Raw genomic sequence first — 20,265 nt, forward strand, 5'->3', positions numbered from 1 at the left:
AAAATAGAAATAAATAAAATTAGGTATAATTTTAAAATAATAATAATTGAGTGACCAAAACAAAATTACAAGAATAAATAGGTGACTCAATAGGTAATATATCCTTATTTTTAAACGAGTTTATTGTTTTTGTCAAAATCCATTTTTTAAGCCTAAAATACCCAAGTCTCTTACCCTCTCCTCCTGCCACTTGTCACCCCCAACCCTCCTCAAACCCAAACTCTCCAATCCATTTAGCTCTTCTTTTCCCATTCTTCTTTCACTTCATTGAAATTCAATTTCCAGATTTTCCTTTTAATAATGGCTTTTATAGCGGATCAACAATATGAAATCAAGTACTTCTGCAAAATTTGCACAAAACGATTGGGTGTGGGAGAGCACTTGGTGGGCACATGGGTCGCATGGAACAAGCAACGAGAGCCGATACATTGACGACGACGTTTCCGCGAGTGATTGGGAGACAATTTAGGAGGGAACATCGTGCCACCGGGCAAGACGCGCATCTACAGATTAAGAACAGACCCTAATCGATTAAAGAGTTGTAGGGTTTGTGAGAATTGTGGCAAGGAGTTCTTCTCATGGAAATCTTTTCTTGAGCATGGTAAATGTAGCTCTAGGGATGAATCGCTTGGTTCCTCACGAGGATCCGATGGTGGCGACAATGACGTGATGAGGAAAGGCTCGGGCTACTTGTCTAAGAGGAAAAGATCATTGGTCTCCGATTGTCCATCAAGAGAAGAGTTAGATTGCCAATTGCTTGATGATGATATCTAATGCAACCGTTGTTGTTCCTTTTGTTACCGAACCTGAGGAGTCTTGTACTTCGGCTAGCAAAGAAGAAGAGAAGAGAAACACAATGAGTTTCATTACTCCCATTGCATGTAGGCCAACGGTACCTACGGATAAGGGCAAAGGTGTAGCCAAAGGGTTGTTTGGGTGCAAAACATGCAAGAAAGTGTTCAATTCCCATCAAGCATTGGGTGGACATAGAGCTAGTCACAAGAAAGTTAAGGGCTGTTCCGCAGCTCCGCTCGATGATCGTAATCGTAAAGATGATAGTTCAGTGAATGATGATCGTGACGCATTTACCCCCGTCAAATCTATGTCAACATTTCGAGTCGATACATCGGCCCCTACACCCAAAAACAAATCAAAAGTACACGAATGTTCAATATGCAACCGGGTATTTTCGTCGGGACAAGCGCTAGGAGGGCATAAAAGATGTCACTGGATCACATCGAATCCACTCGGTGATCACACATCCTCTTTCTTTAAGCTACATCGGTTTCAAGACAACGTAAACCAGATTCAGCAAACCCAAAATCAAGGTTTGTTGGTGATTCTGACCCGCTCGATCTTCAGCTTGATCTCAATCTTCCTGCTTCAAACTAACGAGCTCATACGACTGAACCACATCGATCGATCGAGTTTTGATGTTTCACCGAGAGTTTATTTGCAACCTTGGATTGCCAAAGAAAGGAAGATAACCTACAGCAACTGCAAGTTGACAACAACGATACGATTGAGAACAATATTTGTAATAGTTCTAAGCAAGATGAGGAAGACAAAACTGACAGTACTATGATGTTAGGAAAACTAAGTGAACTAAAGGACGTCAATACGAGTGGAACTTCATCTCCATGGCTGCAAGTTGGGATTGTTTCAAACTACTAATGTTGGTTCCGACCCTTAAACTTTGTGATTCAACCCCAAATGCTCCTTGGAGCGTAGGAGGGTTTTGGTCCCAAGAATAATTTTGAAGAGCCCTTGGTGTATAATGTTTATATATTCATATTATAACTAAAACTAATTTGGATCCTTACTAAAAGTATATATATATTTTAGTTTATTACTTAAAGTTATAAGATTTGGATCCTCTGTAGTTCTGACCGGTTCGAGTTTCTTGATGAGGTTTCCTTATTTGTGTAAACAGCTTGCCTCGTTATCTCTTTCTCCCTTGTTCGTTTATAGCAGTTTTCATATTAATAAAAAGTGGGATAATTATAGTTAGAGGGTATAAAGTTAGCATGTAAAACTCGTTGATTTTGTTATATTTAAAATTATATTTAACAATTTTTTTATTAGTATAAATTTGAAAAACTATAAGTCATTTGACAAAAAAACTCATATATCATTACAGACGTCAATTTTGAACCTGAAATCTCAAGAAATAACAATAATCGTTTAAACTATTGAAATCGATTGATTCGTATCATTTAATATAACTTGAATGCAGTTCAAAATTATTTAAATAATAATATTATTTAAATATTATAAAATATTTTATAGTCCATTCTCTTACCGTGCATTGACATTAGTGTTGGTCCCTGTGCATTCCAATTGCTTTTGGTATTTGTGTTGATATGCTCAGAGAAGATCTGCCGTAAGCCTGTTTTTTATTATCAAACTATACATAGCTTACATTTGTACACGAAAACATTCAACTTGTAGAATAAAAGAACGGAGCACTGAGTCTTGATTACGAAATCCTAATCCGTTTAAAAAAGGTACATCTTAAAACAAAATAAGCTTGAACCCGGTTCACGAATTTTCAGATGTTCGTAACATGTTGCATCTGCTGACAATTTCCCGGAAATCATCAAGATTTAGCTGCAGTGCCACCTGTGAGAAAGGTGAGTAATTCTTTAAACTCAGATACATTTTGAAGTGACACAAAATTCTATAGAAGTATGTATTGACTCTGGCTAGGCAAGCACATGAATGAATTTTACTTCTTAGTTGTTCTTCTATTCACATAATATCTTATTAAGAGCAGGTGATCTACAAACAAAGTATGACGATTTGATCATTCACTGTTTTGCTTGTGAAGACAATGGCTTATTGAACTTTAACCATATCGATAGTTTAAATATTGGGAAAACAAGATTGCTAACTAAAAGAATGTACTGACCTTCCCATAACTCTTGCCATCAAAGCAATGGATCATGTCAACCAACTCCTAATCCGTCCACATAAAATCATGTGCGATAGCTACTCTTCGTAAATCTCGAATAGAAATGCCTCCTTTTCCAGCTTCTGATAGCCAACAATGCTTTTAATCAATGACCAAAAACATATTCAGGAAGGGAGAGATGATACCAAAACAAAAATAGTATTACACATGAGGTGTTCAGCATTAGGCTTCTCATTCTAATTTGACCGAACCAGAATATGCAGTGTAAGCAAATGCACCAAAATCCTACTCTTTATTTAGCTAACTGCTGCTACCAGGGCCTTCGGCACCTATTTCTTCTGAGGTGCCATGATAATGCTAAATAATAGATGTTCTTGTGAAAAACATATCCTCGGCGATTTGAGGAAATACGGAATTCTTTTCCCAGAAAATTTTTAGATCTGCAAGAGCAATGCTAATGCAGATTCTAAGCTTTCTATAGTAATAAGCTTACTATGTTGACAGTGTGCATCTTCATAAGAAAGATAGAAAGAAGAGAGTAGCATCAGCAATTACCATCAAACTGAAAGAAGTGCATGACCATTTCATCCTCAGTCATTTGGGTGCAACTGGTGAACTGTGGTCCACAAATGAAAAGAAACCAAGTGAATACAAATTGAGAGGAAGGGGAAGCAAATAGTGAAATCCACACGGTAATATGAAACAGAAACAAACCGATTTTTTCCTCTTGTTTCGAGCGTTATTCTCCTTTCTTTCAGTGAATGTAGCAACTGACACATCTGCAGGTACAGAACCTAAAACTTCTCCAGAATCTTTCAGGGAAAGAGCAATTGCCTGAAAATGACTTAAATAAAGTTTAGCCTAACAGTGAAACTCTAGAAACCTAGAAATAGAAACATCATTTGCTCATCAGTTATGGAAACTGACCATTAATTCATCTTCATTATCAACATAATCTGACGTGTTTAATTGTTTTTGAACAGAAGCTTTCTTCTTATGTTTTGAGCCTTTATATTTCACCTGGAAAAGAGAATCAAAGAAGCATAAGACACAGGCAAAAAAGTGTAGCCATTACACACTATAAAGCAATCAATTTTATCAGCTTATCTGAAAAAGCAACAGCACAAAACAATCGATCTCCAAACAAATCTTGGAAAATTTCCCTTTTTGGAACGATTATTTCTGTAAATTATTTTACCTTGTTTTTACGAGACTAGGACTGAGGCGTTTTACTACCCGGAAATTCCTCATTATCATAACCGTTATCGTCGTCGTCTTTTTCATCCTCGTCATCATTGGGCCTGTAATCTTCATCGTCTTCAACGACCTTGCGTTTCGCTTTAAGCTTACTCGAAGTCCGACTTGAATTTGGCGACGAACCCATCAAAGAAGAAGCAATTTGGCGAGACCCAAAGCCTCCATTCTGGATCTGTTCTCTGCAATTCTCATTAACCTCTGCTTCTCGTATTCGGATACCTTGTTGTTCTGCTTGAGGATTACTTCATCATCATGTTCTTCTTCGCTGAACTTCTCTTCGCTTTCACTTTCTTCTGATTCAGAATTAGAGATTTGGCGTCTCTGTCAGAAAAAGATCAGGTTAACAAAATTATAGTTAAGTAATATAAGAAGATAATTCGATGAAATAATCTAAACAATCTCTAGATACAGAGTCTAGCCTCACAGGAGATAATTTAAGGACAACATTTTTTTTGTTCTCCAGATTCTTATAATTTTACCTTTTAATCCAAATCGACTTGAATCGCATATATTTTCAGTTATTCAACGCGTATACTAGTATATTATAATTATAAGCAACAATTGTGTCCGATAAAATGAATTACAATTGAAATTCTGTATTTGATAAGGCCAACAATGTTAGTGGCACATGGTCACGGTAGTCGGTGAGACTTTGCAGGGATAGTCACGGTCAGGGAGCTTCAAAGAGAAGGTCATTGAGTCACCCGGATTTAAAAAGGCCAGCGATGTTGGTAGAGATGGCAACCGGATGGATTGAGTCGGTTGTTCGGTTAACTCGACCGAACATAGGAGCATACCCCCTCCGCCAAGTTTAGATTAACATTTTCTTGCATTTCAACAATCATTGTGGTGTTAAATTTTGATTTAGGACGCTAAGCCACATGACGAAGCCGACAAAATAATTGAGATTGATGCTTAGTCCACCAAGTTTAGAATTAAATAGTAGTGAAAAACAGGGAATAGCCGTGGAATTAGGCTAAGCAAACAACCCATGGACGGAGCTATAATTTTAATTTAATGAATAAGTATAATTAATAAAAAATAAAAATAAATAAAATTTAAAGGTTGATGATTATTTCTATTTTTTAAAAAAAATTGGGGGTGGTGGGTGGGGGAGTGAAATCAATACAAAATTAGTAGTGGTAGCATTTTCTTGGATAAAACAAAGCTGTTGAAATCACATCAAGAATCATTGACAACGATATAAATAGTATTCCATCTCCTTAACGACAAAGTAATAAATAATCTTTGCACTGAGTGGGTAGAAGGCAACTTCGTTAAAGACTTTTAGATCTTTACCAGTATCAGTCATTTAGCAGATCGTCGATCGTTATATGCTAAAAATGGGAGAAGCTTATGAAGTAGCCGTCGTTGGTGGTGGCTTTGCTGGGCTAGTCACGGCCAGGGAGCTTCAAAGAGAAGGTCATCGAGTCACTGTATTTGAAAAGGCCAACAATGTTGGTGGCACATGGCTCTACGATCCACGGGTGGAGACCGACCTATTAGGCCTTGACCCGAATCGTGAAATAGTTCATAGTAGCCTTTACAGATCCCTTAGAGTTAACCTTCCTAGGCAGACCATGGGATTATTGGACTATCCATTTGTGGCGAAAGAAGGTGGGGATCCAAGGTATTTTCCGGGTCATGAGGAGGTGCTCAGGTTTCTGAGGACTTTGCTCGGGACTTCGGGTTGATGGAGGTGATTCGATTTGAGCATGAAGTGGTTCGGGTGGAGCGAGTTGATGAGGCGAGTCACGATTGGGTTGTTGAGTCTAGGATTCGAGATAATGAGTCAAGATGGGAAATTAAAGAGGAGGTGTTTGAGGCCGTCGTTATTTGCAATGGTAAAAACACAGAGCCAAACATTGCAGAATTTTCAGGTATTTTATTTATGTCAATTTGGAGATTGCATTAACTGATCCATTTCTTCATGCTCGTTATAATCTCTTTGTTTCTTGTTATACGTTAAACCATTCTGGTCATGTATTAGGCAGAGACACTTGGCCAGGGCTGCAAATGCATAGCCATAATTATCGGACTCCTGAACAATTTGAAAACAAGGTATTAAACATGGTGATTGCTCGTAAACTCTAGTATCATTAGTCCTTGCATCTCGATCCAAAGAAGATATAAATTGGTGTATTAACTATGAGTTCACTTCTGACAGGTTGTGGTGCTGATCGGGAATGGAGCAAGTGCCATTGACATTGTGAAAGAGCTCGCCCCTGTTGCAAAAGAAGTTCATCAAGCTATTAGGGGACCTGGTTTTCAGTTGAAAAAGCTGGAAAATCATGATAACGTTTGGCAACATTCGATGGTTTGTTATTCATTTTGCCAATTAATTTAGTAGCTTTAAAGTTGAACTTTAAGCAGGTTATTTTTTTAGTTTTTTTTTTTCTTTTGTATGTAGATTGAACGTGCACATAAAGATGGTAAAGTAGTATTTCAAGATGAATCAATTGTCGATGCAGATACTATTATTCACTGCACTGGGTATTTCCTAATATCTTTTATTTAACTGAAAAAATAATTTAATCTCTTGATGAAATACATTATCTTTTTTTAAAGGGAAAAAAATCTATTGCAGGTACAAATATCATTTCCCATTTCTTAGGACAAATGGGATATTAAATGTGGACGACACCAATCGTGTTGAACCATTGTATAAACATGTATTTCCACCAAGTTTAGCCCCTTGGCTTTCTTTTGTCGCACCAAACTACATGGTAAAACTCGTCTTCCATTTTATTAGAATATTTAGAAAGCTGTAGGCTTTTGCTTAATGAAAGTACTGAATAGATTATCATTCTCTGAACTTCAAATTACGTTTGGAGTTTTAACATGGTGGAAACCAGGGACCGCCGGGTGCAGTGATGGAATTACAAGCGAAATGGGTGGCAAAAGTTTTGTCAGGCAAGCTAGAGCTACCAACCAAAGAAGAAATGATGAGTTCTGTTGAAGTTTTACCGTGAGATGGAGAAGAATGGATGGCAGAAACTTGTTCTTAATCCTCAGCATAATGGGGTTGGCACTTAAACAGCTACATCTCCGTCTTTACTTCTATTTATATGATTGTTGATTGTGATGGAGCTATTGTCCTGTGGTAGCAGTTTGAATATATAGGTTGGGTTGCTGCTCAATTGGACGTAAATCCTCCGAATTGGTGGAAGAAAGTAACGTTTTTGTCCATCTTGAAAGAGAGATCATATTACGGTGACAATTATCGGGATGCATGGGATACTGATCAATGGATGCAAGAAATGGATACTATTGAGAAAGAGATAAGTGAAACGCCAAGCGGAGCAGCAACCACCGATCAGTAGACAGTTGAATAAACTGCAACGGTTAGGGGTGAGTCATCCGTGTTCCCAACCCATAACAATTTTCCATGTCATTTTTTCTGAAGCGAAGTTTCATTTCTTTCCTACGTATAAATAAAAAATTGATAATTATTTAAAGATTATTTTAAATTCGATGGATGTGATTTATTAAGACCACAAATGACGTATTAAGCGAGAATGAAAAAATAATTTCTCTAACTCAACCGTTGACATTTTGAAAAGACACCAAGTATAGTATGGATAAGTAAAAGAGTACAAGATAGGGGTAAATTGTATTTAGTAAACTATCACTTTAAGTCATCAAGTTATTGTATAAATGGATGCAAGAAATTGATTATCATACTTGTACACAATAAGTCTAGGGATGGACATAGGATCCGAACCCGACGGGTTCTGACCCGATCTGATCGGGTCAAGTTGGGTTCAGGTTCAAGATGAAAAATAGTCGACCCAAAAAATATATAATTTTACATTATATATTTATGAATAATGATAATAATACCCCTCTATATTAATTTTTTTTTCAATTAAACCACTGTTTTTATGGAATAAAAATAATATTTTTATTATTTCGGATTGGGTCGAATTGGATTCAGGTTTTATCTCAAAAAGTCGGGTCGTGTTCGGGTCGGATCAGGTTAATGATGTAAACTTTTTGGGTCGGGTTTTGGCCAACCCAACCGATGTCATCCCTAAATAAGTCAAATAATTTAGGGTTGAAATCCAGATGATGTTAATCGCACCAAACAAAAATCCATCCACTTGCATGTCTTTCTTCTTCTCTGATTGAGTGCCCTAAACCAAACCAAATCGATTTTTGTGATATTCATCTTGATGATTTATTGATTCTTCGTCAATCTGTACCCTCAAACGCTATTGTTTCAGTATTTATTTGTTGGGGGTTTTGATGGTTTCAAAGGGATGCGGAAAGTGCTTAAAGCAAGGAAGGGATTGACCTTGCGCCTTTGCGAGAGGCACCGAATCAGGGGAGTACCATTTGGCGAGGTTTTATTGTAACAAGACACTTCAAAATAAATAAATTTTATATTTTTTTCACGAAAGTTTTAATATTTTTACTTTCACTTATATATAATTACATTGTAAGAATCAAATAGTATATCCTGGGACTCTTATATACCAAACTTATATTTAACCTGTTTTATGCAAATACCTAACCATAACTCCACCCAAATAGTCGGGTTGAAGAGGGGTGATTGTTAAGTCATTTAGAGTCGGATTGGTAGGATTTTTTAAAAATAACTTTTAAAATATGCGGTAGAAAATAACTTTTAAAAATAAGTACGGTTTAAAGTTTAACTGTTTGAAACTGTTATTAAAAAGTAAGTTTAAAAAAAACATTATGTTATAAATTAAAATTAAAATTTAAAGTATATCTACATTTACTAATATTACGATATATAAAACACATCAACTTAAACTATAATAAAAATATAAAAAATATTTTAAGATAACTCATTAATAATATTTTTATAAGTGAAATATTTTATTAAAAATATATTACCACTATTTTTTAACATGTGGATATAAAATTATTACGAAATAATAATTTAAATACATGTTTAGGTAAAAAGAATATTTAAAAAAATATTAGCTCTTGCAAATTAAAGTGGATTTTAATATATAAACCATGAATTTTATTTACATTTAAGTAATTAAAATAAATTATTTTTAAAAATATTAATATTAAATTATTAAAATAAAATGTAAATATATAATTAAGTGGAAGTCATGCATTAATAATGGTAAAATTATAATTTACTTCCAAACGCCAAATTAAAAATTAAAAAACTACAAATCCTATCTTTTGAGATTGATTTGAAACCATCATTTTCACCGTTGTTTTTTTATTCTTTACCTATTTGACATTGATTTTACGGTCAAAACATACTTTTTAGCTAAAAGTGTTTTTAGAAAGCTACACCAAACGGAATCTTAGTTGATTTTGAGCGAGTTTTGTAAAAAATCAATTATATAAAAAAAGAATGAAATGTGAATGTTTTTGTATCGATTTTATCACAAAAGACGTTCAGTGACAAGTGATGATTGACCGTTGATGATGGTCAAAGAAATACAATGCCAAAATAGACATATTTAAAAGTTCTGTGACAAAATTGATAGTCTAAAGTTCATTGCCTAAAACGATGTCGTTTTAGACAATAATAACCATACCAAAACAATATTGTTTTGTCTATGTACTCACATTGTTTAAATTTTAATAGTCTAGTCACATAATTGAAATGAAAATGAAAATTTAATATTATAATTGATAAAGTTCAATGGTATAAATGATACAACACCTAAAATCAAACGATATCTAATATGGTTTACCTTGTTATAATTTTAAAATGTTTAACCATCAATTTTATGAAAAGGTAAAGTACATAAATGATCCTTGACTATAGTGTGTTGTTTTGTTGAATCCATCGACTATTAAAAGTTACAAAATGATCCTAGAATATAAAGTGTTTTATTGAGTTTTCGACTATTAAAAATTACAAAATAGTCACTCAACTATTCATATGTTCTAAACTCGCTCTTTTTCTTTGAAAATTTGATGGTAATTTGAGCTAAATGTTAATTTGTTAATTGAGTTATGATAAAATTTAACCTCAAAAGCTCAAACGACTATAATATCTTAATCAACATGTTAACGTACAATTTAGATGATTATAAAATTTTTAATAGAAAATGATGAATTTAAAATATATAAATAATAAAATAATTATTTCATAACTTTTAATAATTAATAAATCTAAAAAAACAACATTCTATAATTAATATTAATTTTTGACTTTTGTTTTTTTAAAAAGTTCAACAATATTAAGATTGTGAAGTACAAACAGATGAAAAGGTTGTCCAGAGCGGATGATGATGAAAAAGTGACTGGAGGAAAATTAATACCGTACAAGTTAGCATTGTCATATGAAAAACGCTTCACCTGCTGGTCCTGTGTTGGAATTTTCAATCATCTATAGAAAAGGGGGGAATTTTTGTAAGCCATCGCTATGGCGCTCAAAATGGGAGAATCTTTTAAGGTAGCGGTCATCGGTGCCGGCACTGCAGGGCTACTTGCGGCCCGGGAGCTTCAAAGAGAAGGTCACCGTGTTGTCGTATTTGAAAAGGCCGACAAAGTTGGTGGTACGTGGCTCTATAATACAGGTGGAATCCGACCTGTTGGGCGTTGATCCGAATCGGAAAATTGTTCACAGCAGCCTTTACAGATCCCTTCGAGCTAACCTTCCTAGGCAGGCTATGAGCTTCTTGGACTATCCATTTGAGAAAGAGATGGGGATCCGAGACCTTTTCCGGGTCACGAGGAGGTGCTCAGATTTCTGGAGGATTTTGCCAGGGACTTTCGGTTGATGGAGTTGATTCGATTTGGCCATGAAGTGATTGGGGTGGAACTGGTTGATGAGGTGAATCACGTGTGGATTGTGGAGTCGAGGACTCGGGATACTGAGTCAACGTGGGAATCCAAAGAGGAATGTTTTAAGGCTGTGGTTATCTGCAACGGCAATTACACGGAGCCAAAAGTTGCAGAATTTCGAGGTATCTTTCGATGGGTTTCATCACTATTTAGAAGGTCAATTTTAAGTATCTTATATAAGTTTACGGACATTTTTCGATGAACCGTATTCAAGGAGTTAAAAGAAGGGTGAATCAGAACCTGATGTGGTTCTATTGGGTAAGGGAAATTTTATTCTCGCACTAGTACCCAGATTCAAGCAACATAGTATATATGTGTACGGTAGTTTAGATCTGAGTTTTTTTATGAAAAAGAAGAATAAATTAATAATTTAGGATTCAACTATCATCGTTGACAATGGCCGACAATGATAATATATGGTGATCAAGATGACTATGGAGCTTAGAGAACTTTTAGGTTTTTAAATTAAAAATAAAAAGTGTTCTTTGGGAGTAACTTACCCTACTATAATCTTTATTTCTAATAATTGTCTGTCTTTACTTGAAAGATATAAATTTTTGTCATACTTTAGGCAGGGATACTTGGCCAGGACTGCAAATCCATAGCCATAACTATCGCACTCCTGACCAATTCCAAGACAAGGTATTGAACTATATCCATATCCGTATTCTACATGGACCCGCAAACATGTTAATGGGTTTTGAAGTTTCAGTATCATCAATCATACATCTCAACACAATTGCTACACTGATTTGATGACAGGTAGTGGTGATCATCGGAAACGGACCAAGCGCCTTTGACATTTTGAGAGAGATTTCCCCTCTTGCAAAACAAGTTCACCAGTCCATCAGATCTCCTGGCTTTCTGTTTATCGGGCAGGAAAATCGTGATAATCATTGGCAGCATTCAATGGTTTCTTAGTCATTCTATCAATTAAGTTAGTTAAAGTCAACCTTTAAGATGGTCATCTTTTTCTTGATAGTCCGGCTTTTTTATTTCTGCAGATTGAATGTGCACATAAAGATGGTAAGGTGGAATTCCAAGATGGATCAATTGTTGATGCAGATGCCATTATTCATTGCACTGGGTATTTCCTAAAATATTTTGTCCTTTTAGATTCAAATACATTTTTTTCAATCCTTGAGGGGGAAAAGAATGTCTTGCAGGTACAAATACCATTACCCGTTTCTTAAATCAAATGGGGTAGTTACTGTGGATGACAATCGTGTTGGACCTCTGTATAAACATGTATTTCCACCAAGCTTAGCCCCTTGGCTTTCTTTTGTGGGACTAAATTACAGGGTAAACCTTTGTCTTCCCCTTGAATCTAATATTTCCGAGGGTATTAAGTGTTTCTGAACAAGAAATCGACGTTGACTCAATCAGGCAATAGTGTTTAGAGTGATGGAATTACAAGCAAAATGGGTGGCAAAAGTTTTGTCAGGCACGGTGGAGCTGCCGTCCCGAGAAGCAATGGCAGATTCTGTTGAAAAACTATACAGTGAGGAGAAGACCGGATCCAAGCATCGAACTCATTGCCTTCAAAACGACGAGGTTATCACTTTTCACAACCAAGTCTCGGTTTCTGTCTCTTCTTGTTTTGATTGTGTTGAGTTTATTGTGGCAGATTGAATATGTGAGTTGGCTTGCTGCTAACTCGGACATAAGGCTCCCCCGTAATTGGAAGGAAATAACGTTTAACACCATTGTTAAACGGGTATTATATTATGGTGAAAATTATCGGGATATATGGGATGTTGACAAATGGATACAAGAAATAGATTCTTCCAATTAACTTCCGTTTACCATAACATTAGTAATGCTTGCATGCCAAACGTATATATTTACGTGCATACGTATGTATGCCAAGTTCTGTATTCCTCAATGAACCCTTTACCATTTGAAAGTGAGACATTGTTTTCTTTTCTATAAACTTCAAATAATATTAGTTTAACCTTAAATTTATATCAAAATTTTAATTTAGCCAAAATATCACCCTTCACTAGGGGTGCTTAACGAATTGAGCAGCTCGAACTCGACTCGGTTAAAACTCGGTAAACGTTCGACTCGAGTTGGCTTGACTCGAACTCGACTCGAGACCTTAACGAGCTGAGTCGAGCAAAGTCTAACTCGACTCGATAAGTTCACGAGCAGCTCGTTAATTTTTTAAAATATATTTTTAGTAATTACTTCAAAATTTATTTCATTCAAAAAATGGTTGGTTGTCCCTTTTTTCTTATATGTATGGGGTAAGGGGAGGTAAGATAATAGGCTGTCCCCAACACCAAATTAAGAGCAACTTCCGTAGGAGACCTCCGAATTATTTCATTCAAAAAATAAATCTAAATAATAATTATTAATTTATTAATAAATAATAAAAATAATAAGTTAACTAATCTATTATTTTTTAATAAATAATAAAATATTATTAATTAATAATATTATTTAATACCCAAAAAAAAACACAACTCTAATATCCTCGTATAATATTAGTAATTTTTATTTTTAGCTAAAAAAATAAGATAAATTTTTTAGTGATTTTAATCAACAACGAGTCGAGTTGAGCAACAAATTTTTTAACGAATACAAGTCGAGCAATAAATTTTTTTAACGAGCACGAATCGAATACTGTCTAATTCACAATCGACTTGCTCAATAAACACCCTTACCCTTCACCATTGCCAACTCTTTTAAAAAAAATCTTTTAAAAAAAAACCTTTAGAAAGACAACCGCTCAGTAGAGTTTGACCGAGATTTTAAAAATTATAATGTACCTGAAAGATTTCTGTTTAAACTAAACAAATTCGTAAGCAATGATGTAAATGCCACTCTGACTGACGATCTAAATGATGTGAACAAATACTACATTATTACATAGTGAAGTTAAAAGTTGGCTTCGCCAAATTTGCCAGGCTTTAAGGCTTAATATATAAAAACGAAAATTCGTCTGCCTTCTCTATAGTGGTGAAAATGGGAGAATCTTATAAGGTAGCGGTCATCGGAGCTGGCACTGCGGGCCTTCTTACGGCCAGGGAGCTTCAAAAAGAAGGTCACCATGTCACTGTTTTTGAAAAGGCCAACAAAGTTGGTGGTATTTGGCTCTACACTCCACGGATGGAGTCCGACCTGTTGGGTCTTGACCCGAATCGCGAAATAGTTCATAGTAGCCTGTACAAATCCCTTCGAACTAACCTTCCCAGGCAGGCCATGAGCTTCTTGGACTATCCATTTGTGAAGAAAGAAGGTGGGGATCCGAGGACTTTTCCGGGTCATGAAGAGGTGCTCAGGTTTCTTGAGGATTTCGCTAACAACTTTGGGCTGATGGAGCTGATTCGATTTGGACATGAAGTGATTCGGGTGGAGCTAGTTGATGAGGTGAGTCATGAGTGGATTGTTGAGTCTAGGACTCGAAAATCTGAATCAACATGGGAATCCAAGGAGGGGTTGTTTAAAGCTGTAGTTATATGTAACGGTAATGAAACGGAGCCAAACGTTGCAGAATTTCCTGGTAAACGATCTGCTTAAGATGATATGGAACAAATATGAGTTTACTTTCATCACGATTGCCTTAGTTTAATCTATTGTTCTATTAATTGCCTGTTGATAATATATATGATCATTTTTGTTGTATTTTAGGCAGAGATACTTGGTCAGGATTACAAATGCATAGCCATAACTACCGTACTCCCGAAGAGTTCGAAAACAAGGTACTAAACCATTTTCAATTGCTAAACACATCTTAACCTTGACAATATAATTGCTATAATGTTGTGGCTTATGGTTGATAGATAGTGATCCTCATTGGGAATGGACCAAGTGCAGTTGACATTTTGAAAGAGATCTCCCCTCTTGCAAAACAAGTTCATTTGGCTGTTAGAACACCCACTTTTCAGTTAATAAGGGTGGAAAATTATGATAACGTTTGGCAACATTCAATGGTTTGTTACACATTTTATCAATTAAGTTGGTTGAGAGTTTACCTTTAAGCTTCCCCTGTAATAGACCGACTATCTTCTGCAGATTGAATGTGCACACAAGGATGGTAAGGTAGTATTCCAAGATGGTTCAGTTGCTGATGCAGATGCCATTATTCATTGTACTGGGTATTTGTACTTTAAACTCTTTGTTCTTCTAGATTTAAATAAGCTTCTCAATCATAATGAAGTTTATTGCAGGTACAAATATCATTACCCATTTCTCAAGTCAAATGAGATAGTTACTGTGGACGACAATCGTGTTGGACCATTGTATAAACATGTATTTCCACCAAACTTAGCTCCTTGGCTCTCATTTGTGGGACTAACTTTAGGGGTAAACTTCTTATCTTCCACTTTATTAGAAGATTTCGATGAACTAGAAATTGCAGATTCAAGTTCTAATGCTATGAGTGCTCAAATGATGGTTTATTTATAGTCATGAATTTTTGACATTGGAAATAAATGTATACACAACCAGACGGTGGTGTTTAGGGTGATGGAATTACAAGCGAGATGGGTGGCAAAAGTTTTGTCCGGCACGGTGGAGCTGCCGTCCGAAGAAGCAATGGCAGCTTCGGTTGAAGAACATTACAGTGAGATGCAGAAGGCCGGGGTGCCCAAGCGTTATACTCATAGCCTTTTGATGGGGGAGGTTGAATATGTAACATGGCTTGCTGCTCAGTTGAACATAAAGCCCCTAAAAATGTGGAAAGTAATTACGGTATTCTCCGTCATAAAAGGGGCATTACATTATGGTGAAAATTTTAGGGATGTTTGGGACATTGACAAATGGATACAAGAAATAGATTCATCCCACTAACTTCCGCATACAATAAATAATGTTGTTGCATATCAGTGTATGTTTGACCCTTTATATGCAAAGCTCTGTACTGCATTCCTAGATTGACCCCGTCTGAACCATCTGATTTCGTTTTCAGTTGTGAACCACTGTTACAATTTCTGTAAAGTTGTTGATAAGCTAAAAGAGTGAAAGCAATTTCCAGACATCGGTCCAAAAGTTGTAGACACGGCAGCCGATGCGAATGCAACCTTACTGTAATTTTGTGGACCCGTTTTCAGATTCCAGTAAACCATCCCTTCATTACTTGAACAATCAATAAGACCAAACCATAAAAACATTACGTCCCACAAAAATAATGCACATAAACTTTTCCACCAAGTGGTCGAGGCTCATGGCCAAGCCATAAAGCATCTTGGTCCCTTTTTTCTTATAAGCAGTTCCTTGGAAGAAGCCGATTCATTTATCAAAATTTTCTTGGAAAAAATTATGAAAAGAATATTAGTTTAATGCTACAAGTTCCAACCAAAGATTTGAAAGTATATAGATTAGTTTTCTTCTTCTCAAATGCAGAGCAATCGGAGGAAGAAAAATTGTTGATAATTGGCTTAAATATAAAATAAGTGTCTAGACTATAATGTTTTTCACAAATTGGTGCATAAACTATTTTTTGAATCATACAGGTGTCTAACGTTACAAATGTTATCATTTTAGGTATCTTGGTTCTAATGATTGTTTAAAAAAATCTATTAAGTCACGTGTTACAATATGATAATTTTGGAAATTTATTAAAAACTAACTTTAAAATATTTATTTTAATAAAAAAACTTTATTTTTTTCTAAAATACCAAAAAAAAAACTCAAACTCCCTAAATCTTTAATTGCGCCCATTGTAAAATCTAAAAAATAACCCCAAATTTTTTAGATTTCTTATTGTAGTCTCCTTTACTTCAGCGTCGGTCATCTCTGGTCGCCAACTTCCGATTGAGCGGTCATAATCCTTGTTATCATCTCAAATCCCAAAATTATCAAATCCCTACGCTTCAATCACTAATCCCTAAAATCCCAATATCCAATCTCTTAAATCCTTTTTGGTCGATCATGATAATCGACTGTTTATCCGATTGTGACATCCGACTGTTTAATCATTTGGTTAACCGAAAAAAAGATAATCTCCTAATATGAAGTAGACTGGTGCTCACTTTTCAATCAAAGCGGAGAAACATTGATATTTTCCTCCAAGAATTTATGGCTTCTAAGGTAAAAGGACGATAGTTCGGCACTTCGGATAGAGGAGAAATACTCCCTAAGATAAAGTTGAGCGATGATTTTTCATTCCAAACGAAGTAAAATAATATCGATATTTTCCTTAGAATCTAGCATTGATTTTTATTAAATTTGAGATTATACAATAAAAATTCTTATTAATCAAAATTATTCACTCATTTAATCAGAATAAGAATATTTAATTATTTATAAATATCGAGTCCAAAAACACAAATAGAATTAATCGTCTCTTTCCTAATAAAATTTAAATAAGAGAGTACTTCGTTTTCATTATCAGTTTTAATATGTCATCATTTTATTTTATTTCACCAGATGATATTTGATTATTTTAAATTACCCGAATTGGACTTCTCATTGGGTTAAGAAAGACAATTTAGATAACTTTAAAGCAACCAAATATCACATTTTAGTTCTGTTATGGATAAAGTCAAACTATGCTAGTAAAACTATCATACATAACTAATTAAAATGTCATAAAAATCAATCAATGTGCTTTAATAAACATTGTTTACAAAAAAATTAAAAATAAATCAAAAGGTCAATTTAATTAACACGTTAGAGTTATAATACAAAAGAATAAAAAATAAAGGCACAAATTGTAAATAAATAAATAAAGACAAAATTAAAAGCAATTTAAAACAAAAATGGGTTAAATTGAATACAAAACTTTGGGGTCAAATTACAAAGAATTAAAATTAAATCACATGCAATATGGACCAAATTGCATTACCCACTAGCTCGAGAGAATGTTGGAGTGAAATTACCCTTGGAGGCAAAAACATGCGGGTTTAGGGATGGAAAACAGACAGGGTGGGTACGGATACCCTTTTCTCTATTCTCATGCTTACCTAATATTTTTGTATATGTAACCTACCCACCACCCACAATAGATAAATGTTTTAAATCTACACCCGTCCACATGGGTACATTCTCAAATCCACCCTACGCTCACTACTCAATTGGATACCCACCACTCATCTCGTACCTACCTATACCCGCTCATATCCTCTTGGCAACAACCTCACAAATTACACAAACAACAAAACATAAAATAAACACATCCACTAAGAAACATAACAAAATAAAGGATTAATTGACTTTATATCCTAATATTTGCTTAAAATGCAAGTGATATCTTTAAATTCTTAAGACTTATAGCATAATCTCTGAAATTATCTTTAAATTTATAATAATAAAATTATACTCCAATCTTGGCGCCACCTATCTCAGGCAAACCATTGATTTTGTATTTGTCGTTTTATGAAAATTTAATGGGGTGTGTGCTGGGGCAACGTGACCAAACTGAGAAGAAAGAAAGGGCTATTTATTATCTCAGCAAGAAGTTCACTGAATGTGAGACAAGATACTCACCCATTGAAAAGTTGTGTTGCGCTCTAGTATGGGCTACCCGAAGGCTTAGGCAATATATTGTTGTATCATACTACTTGGCTTATATCCAAGCTTGATCCCTTGAAATATCTAATGGGTGTGTCTGCATTATCTGGAAGATTAGCTCGTTGGCAGATCTTATTGTCCGAGTTTGACATCCAGTATGTAAACCAGACGGCAATTAAAGAAAGTGCTATAGCAGAATTCATTGCAAGCATGGCTTCGCAAGAATATGAGTCGTTGAGCTTTGATTTCCCAGATGAAGATTTAATGGCTATTTCGGTAGAAGAAGCAGTTGCATCCACTAGCAAATATTGGAAGTTGAACTTTGATGGTGCTTCAAATGCCATGGGACATGGAATCGGGGCAATTTTGGTCTCACCAGAGGGAGAGCATTATCCTTTCACCAGTCAGCTTAATTTTGATTGTACTAACAATATGGCCGAGTATGAAGCTTGTGTTCTGGGTCTTAGAGCTGCTGTTGAACGCAAAATAAAAATGCTCAAGGTGTATGGGGATTCAGCTTTGGTAATATACCAACTCAAGGGAGAATGGGAGACAAAAGATCCTAAGCTTGTAGAATACCGTAAGTTAGTTATGGAACTTGTTGAAGAATTTGAAGAAGTAACTTTCAATTACCTCCCCAGAGAAGAGAATCAAATGGCAGATGCCTTAGCTACACTGGCAGCAGCGTTTAAAATGAGTGAGCATTCAAATATGATACCCATTGAAATGAAGGCTTATGAGTATCCAGCCCATTGTTTTAATATTGAAGAGGAAGAAGATGGAAACCCCTGGTATTATGATATCTTGCAATATATAAGGTATCAGAGTTATCTAGAACAGGTCACTGAGAATGATAAGAGAACCATTAGAAGAATGACATCAGGGTATGTGCTTGATGGTGAGACTCTATACAAGAAAAGTCTGGATCAGGTATTGTTAAGATGTGTGGACGCGAAAGAAGCCAAATTGATTCTTGAAGAAGTGCATGAGGGAATATGTGGTACCCATGCTAATGGGCATGCTATGGCTAGGCAGATTATGAGATTTGGGTATTATTGGTCAGCTATGGAAACAGACTGTATCAATTATGCCCGAAAATGTCACAAGTGTCAGATTTATGGAGAGAGAATACATACTCCTCCTCATCCGTTGCATGTAATGACAGCTCCGTGGCCATTCTCAATGTGGGGCATGGATGTTATTGGACAAATTTCGCCCAAAGCTTCAAATGGTCATCGCTTCATTCTGGTAGCCATATATTATTTCACCAAGTGGGTAGAAGCAGCTTCTTACGCAAATGTTACCCAGTCTACAATATGCAAATTCTTAAAGAATGAGATCATTTGTAGATATGGTTTACCAGAGAGGATTATCTCCGATAATGCGTTGAATTTAAACAATAAGATGATGGACTCGGTCTGTAAACAGTTCAGAATAAAGTATCATAATTCCACCACTTATCGCCCAAAGATGAATGGGGCAATAGAGGCGACCAATAAGAACATCAAAAGGCTCATAGAGAAGATGACTGAGACTTATAAAGATTGGCATGAGAAGTTGCCATTTGCTATGTTTGCCTATCGAACTTCTGTACGAACGTCAACTGGGGCAACTCAATTTTCTCTAGTATATGGGATGGAAGTTGTTTTACCTATTGAGGTGGAAATTCCATCACTTCGGATTTTGTCAGAGGTAAAGCTCAATGAGGCAGAATGGGTCCAAGCTAGGTATGACCAGTTGAATTTGATTAAAGAAAAGAGATTGAAAGCTATTTGTCATGGTCAGATGTACCAAAAACGTATGATACGGGCATATGGTAAGAAAGTTCGCCTTCGAGAATTCTATGG

General features: G+C 35.5%; 1 protein-coding gene, 1 long non-coding RNA gene and 3 pseudogenes across 5 annotated transcripts; 4 read left to right on the forward strand and 1 right to left on the reverse strand.

Moving 5' to 3' along the window:
- Positions 1 to 300: 300 nt before the first annotated feature.
- LOC120132914 lies at positions 301 to 1,740 on the forward strand (annotated as a pseudogene).
- A 639-nt stretch (positions 1,741 to 2,379) lies between these two features.
- Positions 2,380 to 4,584, reverse strand: LOC120132879. Of its 4 annotated transcripts, none has more exons than XR_005517053.1 (6): positions 4,113 to 4,581; positions 3,842 to 3,934; positions 3,629 to 3,748; positions 3,193 to 3,530; positions 2,912 to 3,036; positions 2,380 to 2,610 (listed from the first exon to the last, which is right to left on the reverse strand). It is a non-coding gene; the product is annotated as an uncharacterized LOC120132879 (long non-coding RNA). The 4 variants fall into 4 exon arrangements; XR_005517051.1 differs by having other exon boundaries at positions 3,470 to 3,530; positions 4,113 to 4,573; XR_005517052.1 differs by having other exon boundaries at positions 2,380 to 2,622; positions 2,912 to 3,530; positions 4,113 to 4,584.
- Positions 4,585 to 5,444: 860 nt separating this feature from the next.
- On the forward strand, positions 5,445 to 7,620 carry LOC120132913 (annotated as a pseudogene).
- A 2,778-nt stretch (positions 7,621 to 10,398) lies between these two features.
- On the forward strand, positions 10,399 to 12,765 carry LOC120132909 (annotated as a pseudogene).
- A 1,127-nt stretch (positions 12,766 to 13,892) lies between these two features.
- On the forward strand, positions 13,893 to 15,772 carry LOC120132910 (flavin-containing monooxygenase FMO GS-OX5-like). The gene is made up of 6 exons (XM_039149597.1): positions 13,893 to 14,468; positions 14,597 to 14,667; positions 14,749 to 14,898; positions 14,981 to 15,063; positions 15,136 to 15,271; positions 15,416 to 15,772. Exons 1-6 carry the CDS (start codon positions 13,931 to 13,933, stop codon positions 15,755 to 15,757), a joined length of 1,320 nt encoding a protein of 439 aa, XP_039005528.1. The 5' UTR covers positions 13,893 to 13,930; the 3' UTR covers positions 15,758 to 15,772.
- Positions 15,773 to 20,265: the final 4,493 nt, after the last annotated feature.

Source organism: Hibiscus syriacus, unplaced genomic scaffold (genome assembly GCF_006381635.1).
Source record: "Hibiscus syriacus cultivar Baekdansim isolate YM2019G1 unplaced genomic scaffold, ASM638163v2 tig00110570_pilon, whole genome shotgun sequence".
NCBI lineage: Eukaryota > Viridiplantae > Streptophyta > Magnoliopsida > Malvales > Malvaceae > Hibiscus > Hibiscus syriacus.

Coding starts and splice junctions, on each gene's coding strand:
- LOC120132910 (XM_039149597.1), top strand. CDS start 13,931: ATGGGAGAATCTTATAAGGTAGCGGTCATCGGAGCTGGCACTGCGGGC. Junction 15,064..15,135: donor GCCATTATTCATTGTACTGG/GTATTTGTACTT, acceptor AGTTTATTGCAG/GTACAAATATCATTACCCAT. Junction 15,272..15,415: donor TTGTGGGACTAACTTTAGGG/GTAAACTTCTTA, acceptor ATACACAACCAG/ACGGTGGTGTTTAGGGTGAT.